Raw genomic sequence first — 11,496 nt, 5'->3', positions numbered from 1 at the left:
CTAGGAGTCCCATCAGGTTCTCACAGTGAAGACTGGAGAACAATATCCTCATGTGTCTGGCGGGGGGGAGGGGGCAAGGTTGACACTTTGAAATACACCAGAGCATTCTGTTCTTAACAAAGCCTGCTCTGAAGACAAACCATTATACCAGAGCCTGACCTATTGGGCATTTATTAGAGTCTAAGGGACTTGGGGGAAGGGAAACATCCAACTTCAGCCCCCTATAGCTATCCTAGTCCACCTTGGAGAGGGGGGAACTGATAAGCACTTGCAAAGGTCACAACACAGAAGCACAGGCTCACCAAAGGACTGAGAGCTAACCATTGGACTACAGAATGCTTCCACTCCCACCATACTTCACCACCTCCTTACTGCAACTCCTTTACCCAGTATATCGTGCCTGGCTTTCAACCAAAAATTGCAAGGCACACTAATGGGCAAAACCCTCCACAGTTTGAAGAGACAGAGCAAGCATCAGAACCAGACTCAGATATGGCAGGGATGTTGGAATTACCAGAACAGTCATTTCAAATACTATGATTAATATGCTAAGGGCTTTGATGGAGAAGCAGACATCATGGAAGACCTTGGCCATAATTAGCTACAAGGGAGGATGGGAAATCAAGTTTCTGGTTGGGAACCAAGATTCCCCATGAACCTTTGGAGATTTTACTTCTAAAAGGGGGGAGGTCAGAAATCCAGCATAGATTTCACTGAGCTAAAATTGAGGTGTGGGCAGGGCTGCATTCCTTGAAGAGTCTCAAGGAAAGAATCAGTTGTCTTGCCTTTTCCACCTTCTAGAGACCACCCACACTCCTTGGCTGGGGGCCCCTTCATCTTTCTTCAAAGCCAGCAGTGTCGTATCTTCGAATCTCTCTGACTCTGACTCCTTTTCTATCATCACATCTCATCTCTCCTGCCGCCCTCTTTCCCTTATAAAGATGCCAATAATGGCATTTAGGGCCCACCTGGGTAACCCAGGACAATCTCCCCATCTCAAGATCCGTGACTTAATCACATCTATAGAGTCCCTTTTTGCCACATGCACAGGATTCCAGGATTCCCATGAGGCCATCTTCTGGTGGGGGGCAGGATACAGTGCTGAAGACACCTGTTGAGAGCACAGCACCGCCCTTCAAAAATCCTGGCTTTATGTGTGGGCCCAGGCGGTATCTCCTATCCTGTGATTGGTGTCTGGAAAGCCATGGAAAGAAGGTGCCCCAGGAGAAAGGGTGGGCTCTGACTCCTGGGTATAGATGCCCCTGGGTCAGGTGCTGGCCCCAGAGCTGACTCACTTCTCTGGACTCAAGTATCCTCATCATTCCTGATCTTGGAGGCTTTCTCTTATTTCCCTACCAGCTCCACCATTCACGCAAACAGATTTTTAGGTTCATTCTATGTTTTAGAGGTTCTGGACCAGGAGGGTGGCTCTGGAAACGTGGGTCACATTGTTCACAGTCTCCAGTGCCTTCTCACACCGTGCTTGTTTCTGCCCCCGCTCCAGCTCCCTGCTACTTCCTGCTGTGTCTCTTGTCACCATGAATTGTGGTTTTAGAATGGCTGCTCCAGCTCCAGTGTGCAGAAGGCCCTGGAGGAGGCCAGAGAGAAGCAAGGTCCTGCTGTCGCTTCAAGTGACCTAGTGGCCTCTGCATGCTCCCCCCAGCCCCCAGCCCCGGCCTCCACCCTATGTCAGCCAGAGGGCCTCACACCGTGACGGGCAGTCTTCCCACGTCCCTCACCAGCTTGGGTCCTCCTATGGCTCCATCTCCTTGTCCTGGGGCTTGGGTTTGACTCCGTGCTGAGTCTCGGGGCTCAAGTGCCCACCCCTCACAGTCACACTTGGGTCCCTGCTCTCCCCGTCTGTTTGCCACCCTGGGGACCTGACATCATTTGCTGCATCACCAGATCTCAGTGCCTCCCTCCCACTCTGGGAAGCTGACCGTGAGCAGAAGGCCTCTGACTTGCAGCTGCATGCTAGTCTGCAGCCTGTGTCCTAGTCCTGAGCCACAGGGCACAGAGTTGTAGTTCAGTGGCTTTTGAGTGCAGGAGGGTTTCAGTCAGAGGCTGGGCAGTGTGGATGCCGGATGGCACATGACAGTGGTGATAGGGTGTGGTGTGTGAGTAACCCGTGCACCCCCTTCCCCAGGCCTCCCTCCCCACCTTCCCCCCAAAACTCTCCAAGATGCTCAGGATCTCAACAGAAACCATTTATTGAGGAACAATTAAAGAAAGTAACCATGCTGTGGATTCCCCAAGGTGAGATGGCCTTGCCACGGAGACTGCTGGTCCTGGGCTGGGTTTGTAAGCCAGGAGGGTGTGTGTGTGCGAGTGCTGATACATGGACACACAGACACACATGCACACAGGCTGCCCGTCAGGGAGATGTACTGCAATGAATGACCGTGTGTGTGTGTGTGTGTGTGTGTGTGTGAAGCTTGGCCTTTTCCCCACCCCCCAATCCAACCAGGGTCGTGTGGGACCCACAGCAGCAAATTCCAGGCCGTCTTCTCCCCCTCCCCCACCCAGCTCTTGCTTAGACCCCATCTCCTCTGGCGGCAGTCTGACCACCCTCAGTCACAAAGAGCCCCAGTGATCCTGTCAAGACATCTGGGGGAAGAGGAAAAAAAAGCATCTTTTCAAATGTCAAGTGGATAAACAGTCAGGGCGCCAGATGTGCAGCCGGGAACCCGCCCAGCGGCTCCTGACTAGGAGCACACCCAGACAGGGATGGTCCCCGTGGCTGTGGGGTGGCTGCTGTGTCTCCAAGGTCATGTCCCCTGGGAATCCCCCCACCCCACCCCCATCCCAAGAGGCCTCAGGCCCCTGTGGAAGAGCACGGGGTGACTATGCTGGTGGTGATGGTGGTCCAGCCGCATGGCAACAGGGATGGGGCTGGGAGCAGGTCCCTGTGGCCATAAGAGGCCCAGGCCCTTCCTGAACAGGAGACCCCGGGGAGGCTTGGGAGTTGGTTGAGCACACATCTCCTGGCATCGTCCCTCAGAATGGGAATCCACACCCTCACTCCCAACCACCCCCCCCAAAAGAAAAGTAACAGTCGTAGAACAGGCAGGTTCTGGAGCGGGGTTCCGCCCCAAAGTGGCGCGGGTCAGGCCGGTGGCCCCAGGCCTGGCCCGTAGGCACGTTTAATAGGATTCCCCGTGGATGTTTCCAGTGGGTAAGACAGGGCTGTCCCCACCACCACCCTGGAGGGAGTCCCCAGCCTCTGCCTCGTCCCACAGCCCCAAATGAGGTATTGTGCTCTCCCTCCCTCCACCCCCCACTTCTGCTTAGGCCAAGCCCCCTCTGGCTTCCTCCCCAGCACGCGGGTGGCTGGGCTGGGCACACCCGCTGGAGGGTGTCCTGGGGCCCTATGTGGCATCCAGCTCGAAGACGCCATCACTGGTCGGGGTGGTGAAGAAAGAGGGGGGATCAGAGGCAGCCGACTCCTGCCCTCCGCTGCCCCTCTCCTGGGCATGGCGCTCTTCCAGCTGCAGGCTGCGCTCGAAGTCCAGCAGCTGCCCCATGAAGCTGAAGTTGGGCGAGATGTTGGACTTCTTCCTCTTGACCAGATCGTAGGCGTCATTGAGCGAGAGGTGCAGCTTCTGCATGAGGTAGGCCACGGTGACAGTGACGGACCGGCTGACGCCCGCCAGACAGTGAACGAGCACCCCGTAGTTCTGCGATAAGGCCTCGTCTAGTGGGGGCAGATGGGGGCCCCGTGTGAGATGGCCCATCGTGGGGATCACATCCTTGGAGCCCCCCGGCCCCAGCAGGGCCATCCTGGGCTGGGCCCCAGGGGAAGGCAGGCCAGTGGGGGCTGGGGAGGGAGTGGGGAGGGTGGAGTGGACTCACCGATGAACGCAATGGCCTCCGGAAAGAACTGGGATAAGTTCTGGCTCCAGTGGTCTGAGATGGGGATCTGCTTGTAGTGAAAGTCGCCATTCTTCTCGAAGAGGTTGGGGAGGTTGGGGGTGACATTAAGGATGTAGCGGATGCCCAGCTTGGCCAAGCTCTCCACGTTTGCCGAATCACGGGCACTGCCCAGGTAGAGGTTGGGCAGGATCTGGACAGGGAAGGACGGCAGCAGCCCTGCTGGGGGGGGCGTGGCACCCTCCGAATCCAGACCGCAGCTCATTGCATCGCGGTCAGGCTCGGAATCCGCATCAGAGCAGTCGGAGCCCAGGCACAGGCCCCCCAGCCCCACCACTGGGCTGGGCAGCGGGGCCATGCTCGGGCTCCCCCGGCGGTCGAGGCTGGTCTCACAGAGGTGAGGGCACTCGGCCTGGAATCTGCTGAAGCCACCTGGGAGAGGGGATGAGACGGGAGGCCCATTGAGGTGGCCTCCCGGGCAGCTGAGTGCCCTGGCTGGGGTTAGGGATCCAATCCTAGATCCTTCTGATGCCTGAAGAGGGGGGTGGGCAGATGTACCCAAGGGGCACTAAGGAGTGAGCAGCCTTGACCTACATGGTGTCCCAAATGGTGTGCTTAGCCCTGGAGCCAGTCCTCTGGACGGCAAGCCAAAGAGGATCTCACATCCCTGGGGCCAAGCCAAGGCAGGCGTGAGGGCTCAACACATAGTGCCAGCCTTGGGAAGGACAGCGGGCATCAGTTAAATACAAGGAAAGGTTCAGATGTGAGTTGTCTGCCTGGGTGAGATCAGGGGCCAGGGCACAGCCACGTCTGTGCGCTCTTCAGAGCACGGGAGAGAGTGTAGCGTGCCACCTGAATGGTCCCAAAGTGTCCAGAAGGGAACATCTCCATCTCCAAATAACTACTATTTTCCCCCGGCTGGGGGGCGGGTGGCACTAGAAATCCAACATGTTCTATATTTCTATATCCCTGCACATTCAGAATTGAGCAAGGGATGACAGTCCAATGACCCTCCTCAGTGGGAAGAGGGGTCTAGGTTCCTGGAAATCCTGTCTCTCTCCTGGATCTCTGGGGCGGGTCGGGGGGGGGTGGTTTGGCTTGGCAAGGAGCCAACACGCCTGTGTCTGTCCATCGCCTCTCCACCCCCCAGCCCTGTGCTGACAGTGGCAGAGGGAGGGGAAGTCTCTGCCTTAGCAGTTCTCTCCCTGTCTTTCCCTCCCCCTTCCAGGCCCTTCGGTGAGCAGGGGGGATTTGTCCTGGGGCTCCAGCCTCCTTTACCCATGGCTTAGAAGCTAGGGGAGAGGGCGATAGGGACCCACTGGGGTCCCAGGAGCCAGGTTATATCAGATTCTCCCCATTTTCCAGGCTCAGAAACTGGGGCTCCCAAGAGTGAAGGGCTTCCCCAAGGTCAGGCTCAGAGGAGGGCAGACTCTCATCTCCACTTTGGACCACAGGAGGTCGGGCTCGCCCACGATCAGATGGATTAGGCTGGCCCTCCGAAGGTGGGGTCCTGCGCTCCCCGGGCAGGGGTGCTCCCTGGGCAGGGGTCCTCCCCAGACGGGTGCCCGCCAACTGCCCACCACCAGTACTTACCCTGTAGGTAGTAGGCCAGGTAGCCTTCCTCCCGAAGCTTCTGCAGCAGAGTGCCCAGCACCGAGTCGGCCTCCCACTCCTCAGCCTCGGCCTCGGTGCGCCGGTGCCGGCCCCCGCCCTGGTCGTACAGGAGCACCGGGGCGGGTGGCGGTGGCTGCAGCGGCGGTCCAGGCAGGAGCGCTCGCACCGACAGGCTCCCCCGCCGCAGGCGGCGCAGCAGCAGCGCGGGCAAGGCCACGCTCAGCGCCCCACCGATGCGCGCCGACTCATAGAGCTCACGGCTGCGGCAGTCGAGCAGCAGCAGCCGCGGGCGCGGGGGCGATAGCTCCCGGCGCAGCCACAGGCACGAGCGGCCCAGACCCTCCATGGCTTCGCGGCTCCCGACACGTCGGGCTTCCGGAGCTGCAGAGAGAGGGAAGGCACGAGATGTGAGCCCGCGATCTGCGTGCCTAGAAACAAGGCGCCTGGGGTCCCGCAGGGGAGCCCCTCTATCGCTGGATCTTCTTCTCCTACCTCTCCCACGGCATGCCCAAAGGCACCCCCGTGCGCCCCAAGAAAAACGCCCCAGGCAGCCACTCGAGTGTCCACCGGAGAAGGGAAATTCGAGAGGTGCCCCAGCCGAGGAAGGCTGGGTGTCCGACGGCCCCCTTTGAGAACCGCTAGGGTCCCTCCTGGCCCCTCAGAGGGGCTCAGGCCCCTTCCTGCGTCTCGCACACCCGCGATCACTCCCCGCTTTCCAGCTTCTGACTGGGGGGACCGCGTGCACTCGGGGTGGGGGGGGAGTGGGGGGGAGAGGGGCTCTAGACCGAGATCGTCCCCACGGCCCGCCGGGGCCAGGGAGATAGAGGCGGTGCACAGGCGCTGGCCCTCGGCAGGCGGGACCTTTCGGGGCTGCCCAACTCCACCCGGAGAAAACAAAAGGAGAGACCTGGAGCGTGATCCCGCGGCGAGGGGTCGCTCGCGGATGTCCGGGACACAGCCACCGCGGCTCGAGGGGGGTCGTTACCGGGCTGGGTTGCCCCGGCCCCGGCCACTGGGAAGAGGGAAGGATGGCAGAAAGAGTGTGCCGCACGTGGAGACAAGTCCACCGCCGCCCGCGCGCACCCGCAGCTTCCTGGCACTGCAACCCAGCTTCCCACCTTGGAAGCCAGCTGCCTTTGGACCTGGAGTTGCCTTTGGAGGGGCGGGGCGGCGGGGGCGGGCTCAGGGGGGCCAGCGAGCCAACGGATGCCCTCGAAAGCCGGTGAGTGGGCCCCCCGCAAGTGGCGCGCTGGGCTGGGGCTTCCACCCAAGCGGGACAGGGCCAGGGGCAGAGGCCAAGGGCAGGTCAGGGGCCCAGCAGGGGACCAGCTGCAGCTCCCCTGGCCGGCGCCAGACAGGCCCCTGGAGACAGGGGGAGGGGTGTGGACAAGAGCCCCCTGCCCCCGCCTCACCCCGCCCCACCTCCAGCCTGGCTCACTTGGGGTGCCCCTGGACCATCTCGTCCTGGGACTGGAGTTTAGTGGCTTCATCCATATAACAGGCTTGTCACCACGGCTGCCAGGGAAATGGTGGAGGGGAAAAGGAAGTGGAACCACAAATCCACTGCTGCCTTCTGGCCAGAACTCAGCCCAGGGCTATCTGGAAGGCTGGGTAGGCAAAGGGCAGCTTTGGGGCACCCCAGTAGCTTCATTGGCATGAGCCAGGTCAACGACTCCAAGAGCCCTGCCCTATTGATCCTGGGAGTCAGCCCGACTCCTCAGGCTGCTTCCTCCCTAGTCAAGAGTCAAGGCGTTTCTGCCTAAATGTCTCTCACTTCTGTACTGTCCCCTCCACCCCTGTGCTGGCCCAGGTCGCCATCAGAGCTTTCAAAGCCCTCTCCCCATATCCAGGCCTGTTTGCCTCAACTCCCTTCAGCCCTGCCCTGCAGTAAAGGCCCCGCGGTAGCCTCCAGAACCTTCCGTGGACACAGGACAATGAACCGACAGGACACATTTGGGCCCTTGCTTGCAAGGCACTCCCAGGCCAGCAGGACAGGTCAGTAATAAACCGAGGGATGGAACGAGAGAATACCAGGTGTGATAAATGCTGACAATGAAATGAGGTGGCGGAGCTTCTGAAAGTCTGGTCTATGTCTTTTTTTGTTGTTTTTGCTTAAAGCCCTAAAGCAAATAGGCCAGTTGAAGGAAGGTGTACAGCAGATAAGAGAAAGCTCATACAAATTAATCAAAAGGTTGAGACTCCTATAGGGACATGGCAAGGAACCAGAAAAGACTGCATGAAGGAGCACATGCAGCTGGTACAAGGCATTTGGAGAAAGGTACAACTTCAGGCATGGGAAGGAAAACAAATTTAAAAGCCCACCTAACAATGACAGAAAACAAGGTAACACTTCCTTCTTGTTACATTAGTAAAATGTTCTCAGACTGAGAACACCCAGTGCTGGCATGGCTGCTGTGAGATGGGCTCAGCTGCTCTGTTGCTGATTGATAGAGGTATGCTGGTGTGGCTCTTTTGGAAATTAACTTGGTAATATACACCCAGAGTTGGGAAGAACCCCACACTGGGACTCCACCCCCAAGGAACTAAGTAAACACAGGATGGGTACCACTAGAGAGGTGACTAAGGAGTGAAAGATGCAGAGCTGCTGAGGGGTCACTGATCAGAACACAAAGTAGGATGGGGACATGCAGGAGGTATTGCTGGGAAGACGGCAGGTCACAGAGAGCCAGGTTGCCTCAATGGGGCCTCCAGTTGCCCCTTCCTACCCTGCCTCCCTTCCCAGCCCAGTGGGCCACCAGGCTGGGACTTGTCTCCAGCCACACTCCACCATGTCTTGGTCTCTGGGATGAGTCCCATCACCTGGGTCCAGGGGCCATGGGCAGCTGGCCTGGGTCCCCTCGCCCCTAGCCTGGGCTGCCTCCTCTGCAGCCTGTTCTGATTTGATTACTTCACTCCCCCTCCCTCAGGTTTCTGTCTCCCTCCTCTGTGCTCCAGACCTCAGTTCCCTGAGGTTACCAGCTGAACTGGAGCCGAGTTGGGGGGAGGTGTTGTGTGTGTGCATTTTGTTTCTCTCACATCCCAAGTTCCCACAGGCAGAGGTGGGAAGCCACCAGCCCTGGGGGGCTCCCTCCAGGCCTGCTGCAGCTGTGGGCAGGACCCCAGAGTGGGCCGGGGTTGAAGGCACCCAGGGGTTCCAAGATGTGCCAGCCTGGTGTGTCTGGCTTGGCCAAGTCGCCAGAGTGGGGGTGGGCGCCCTGCGCCGGGAGGTAGAGAGAGACACGCCTGGGCTCCTGCCCGGTTCTGTGGTCTCAAGGGGTTGGAGAGGGGTCGCCCACCCCGCAGGAGGCAGGAGCTCCCGCGGTGCCAAGGCCTGCTTTCTGGAGAGGGCTCCCTGGGGGAGGGGACCAGCATCAGGCCAGGGAGGCAAATTCTGCCCCCCGGGGGGGGGGAGTGTCGTGCGGGTCTGCCCCTTGCCCAGATCCCTGCTGGTCAGCCGCGCGGGAGTGAGCCTTCGGGGGGAGGGGGCGTTCAATCACCAAAGTGCTCGCTGCCCAGCGCCAGCAGCGCCCGCTGTGCCAACAGCAGGAAGACATCCTGGAACCTGTTGCCACCTCCGCAGTGCAGGGCTGAGCGCCGCCAAGCCCCCCTCCCCCGACCCTCGCAGGGCCCCCCCGCAGTGCCGTCTGGGGGGCGGGGTGCGCCAGGCCCGGCACCCACTCCCCAGGCGCGCGCGTCGGGCGTGCAGGGGCCTAGCCAGGCCCCCTCAAGCGGGTGGAGCTCGGCCGCGCGCTTCCCGTAGGGTGGGCGCTGCGCCCGCCGCCCGCCCCCCATTCCTGCCGGGCGCCCCTGGCCTCCGCCCAGCTCAAGCAGTGCCCCTCTGAGGCGGCGGAAACGCCGCTGCCCGTGCGCCCCTGGGGCCCTGGAGCCTCCCGAGAGCAGCTCCCCGCCTGCCCCCCACACGCCCGCCCCCACCCCCAAACACTCGGGTTCCTCCGGCCCGGTGGCGGCAATTGGGCCGTCTGGCCCGGTTGGAACTCCCAGCCACAGCACTTCGGCCAAATCCAGTGTCTTTTCCTCCACATCCACTTTCCGCCGGGGATGGCTTTCTGCTTTGCCGGGTCGGCCTCCTAGCGGGACTGGGAGTTCCTCCAAGGCAGGAGCGGGTGTGTGCCCGGCCCCGAGCTGGCCCCAGCCCCCCAGGGAAGGGCTTGGCACGCGGAGCTCACGGAAGAAATGCTCGTGAACAAAGAAGGCATGAATGAATGAAACCAATTGTTGCACCAGGGAGCCCAGGGGGGTGGCCGGTTCTGCTTTCTCCCTCAGCGGGTCGCACACCCAGACACGCAGAAGCACACGTGCACACGCGGTTCCTCCCCCCCACCCCCCGCGCTGCCCCCCACCACACGGGCAGGCGGGCGCGCGCGCGCGCACACACACACACACTCGGGCACTCCGACTCCTGCCTCCAGGAGAGCCACCTACTACTTGCGTGCCAATACCTGGGACCCCTTTGGCCGCAGCTGGGTGGCCTCCATCTCAATTGGCTGCCTCTCCCTTGCCCTCCCCCATCTAAATATGGTACCTTGCACCCCCAGTGCCTTTCTTATCTCTTAGGGACCAGGCCAAGTCAGCCGCTGGGGAGACTCAGGGCCTGTTTAGGGAGCCACCTGGGGGGCCTCAGGGTGGCAAGCCACTGCTGCAAAGGCGAGCCAGAGGCGCCTGGCAGAGATGCCACCAAATGCTCCAGAACCCGTGTGCCAGGTGTTGGAGGGTGCTTGGTGGGAGGGACTGAGATGTGTTAGAGGACGTGGAGGGCTATGTGCCATGGGGGCAGGCCAGGGTGCCCAAGATCCAGAATCCCACAGGTGTGCACACATGTTGGGGGTGTACAAGGTGCAGGCCTGGGGAGCCAGCTGGGCTTCAGGAGTGCGGTGTCGGCCTCTGGGTGGGGGTTCCTGCTGGGGCTTCGTCCAGGGGTGGGTGGATGGCAGCGTCTCTGGGCTGGGAACGTGGGTGGGGTGTCTGTGATGAGCATATGGGGAATTAGAGATGGTGCGGGCCAGCGAGGGGAGCTGTGTTAGTGTTAGTGCAGATATCCCAGGGATGTGTTGGGTATCTATGTATGTGTGTGCGCTTCTCTGTGTGTGTGTGTGCTGTGTGAACGCGCGCGCGCACCCTCTCGTGCGCCTGGGTGTGTACTGAGGCGTGGCAGCGTCTGGGATGGGTGCTGGCCTGAGTTGGGGACAGTAGTCGATGGTGACTTAGCGGCTGCCGGGGCGTGCACTGCAGGGCCCTGGGTCCGCGGTGCACGGTTTGTGCAAGCGCGTGTAAGCGTCAGGGGGTGTGCGTGGCCATGGACACGGGAGATGCACGGGCGGGCGCACTGAGTGGGTCTCCCAGGGGCGCGTGCGTCGGCCTGGCAGGGTGCGCGCTGGCGAGACTTTGGGGGCGCAGGGCGGAGGCGCACACACGTCGGGGGGGGGCGACCAGGCGGGGTGGGGGTGGGGTGGGTGCCCGGGCGCCGCGTGCCCCGCTCACCTCCGTTCCACTCGGCTTCCTGTGCCGGCTCAGCGCGTCGCGGCCGGGAAGTTTCCAAAAGCCGGGCCGGCGGGAAGCACTACCGCCGCGGCCGCCGCGCGCCACCGGAGCCTCGGGCGGCGGCCTCGCCTGGAGCCAAGCGGCCGCTACCGCCGCCGCCGCCGCCGCTGCGGAGGGAAACTCCAAATCCCGCCTCCGCCGCCGCCGCCTCCTCCCCTACCGCCGCCGTCTTCTCCGCCCCCTGCCCAGGAGGGGCAATGTCGCCGGCGGAGGCGCGCGAGGAGGGAGCGGGGAGGGGCCGCGGCCTGCCCGGCGTCTGCTCCCACCTCCCCCGCCCGCCTATCTCCCACCTGCAGCCAGCGGCCCGCTCTGCCCCCGGCGGCCCCTCTCGGCGGGGGGTGGGGATGGGGGGATGCCCCCTGCGGCCCCTGCCCCCAATCGCCTCACCGCGGGGTCTCCGAGCCTGGAGCCTGGGCCGCCGGAGTAGGGTGGGAGGCCCTGACCTCGGTCGGG

General features: G+C 61.8%; 1 protein-coding gene across 2 annotated transcripts; it reads right to left on the bottom strand.

The window, feature by feature from the left end:
* Window positions 1-2,221: 2,221 nt before the first annotated feature.
* On the bottom strand, window positions 2,222-11,144 carry DUSP9 (dual specificity phosphatase 9). Of its 2 annotated transcripts, none has more exons than XM_065915475.1 (4): window positions 10,984-11,144; window positions 5,464-5,865; window positions 3,853-4,302; window positions 2,222-3,694 (listed from the first exon to the last, which is right to left on the bottom strand). In XM_065915475.1, exons 2-4 carry the CDS (start codon window positions 5,828-5,830, stop codon window positions 3,369-3,371), a joined length of 1,143 nt encoding a protein of 380 aa, XP_065771547.1. In that variant the 5' UTR covers window positions 5,831-5,865; window positions 10,984-11,144; the 3' UTR covers window positions 2,222-3,368. The 2 variants fall into 2 exon arrangements, with proteins under 2 accessions (XP_065771547.1, XP_065771546.1); XM_065915474.1 differs by lacking the exon at window positions 10,984-11,144 and adding an exon at window positions 6,392-6,593.
* Window positions 11,145-11,496: the final 352 nt, after the last annotated feature.

Source organism: Muntiacus reevesi, chromosome X, assembly GCF_963930625.1.
Source record: "Muntiacus reevesi chromosome X, mMunRee1.1, whole genome shotgun sequence".
In the NCBI taxonomy this organism is placed as follows: Eukaryota; Metazoa; Chordata; class Mammalia; order Artiodactyla; family Cervidae; genus Muntiacus; species Muntiacus reevesi.
The sequence above is the reverse complement of the archived record's forward strand: the minus strand, read 5'-3'. Positions and strand labels throughout refer to the sequence as shown.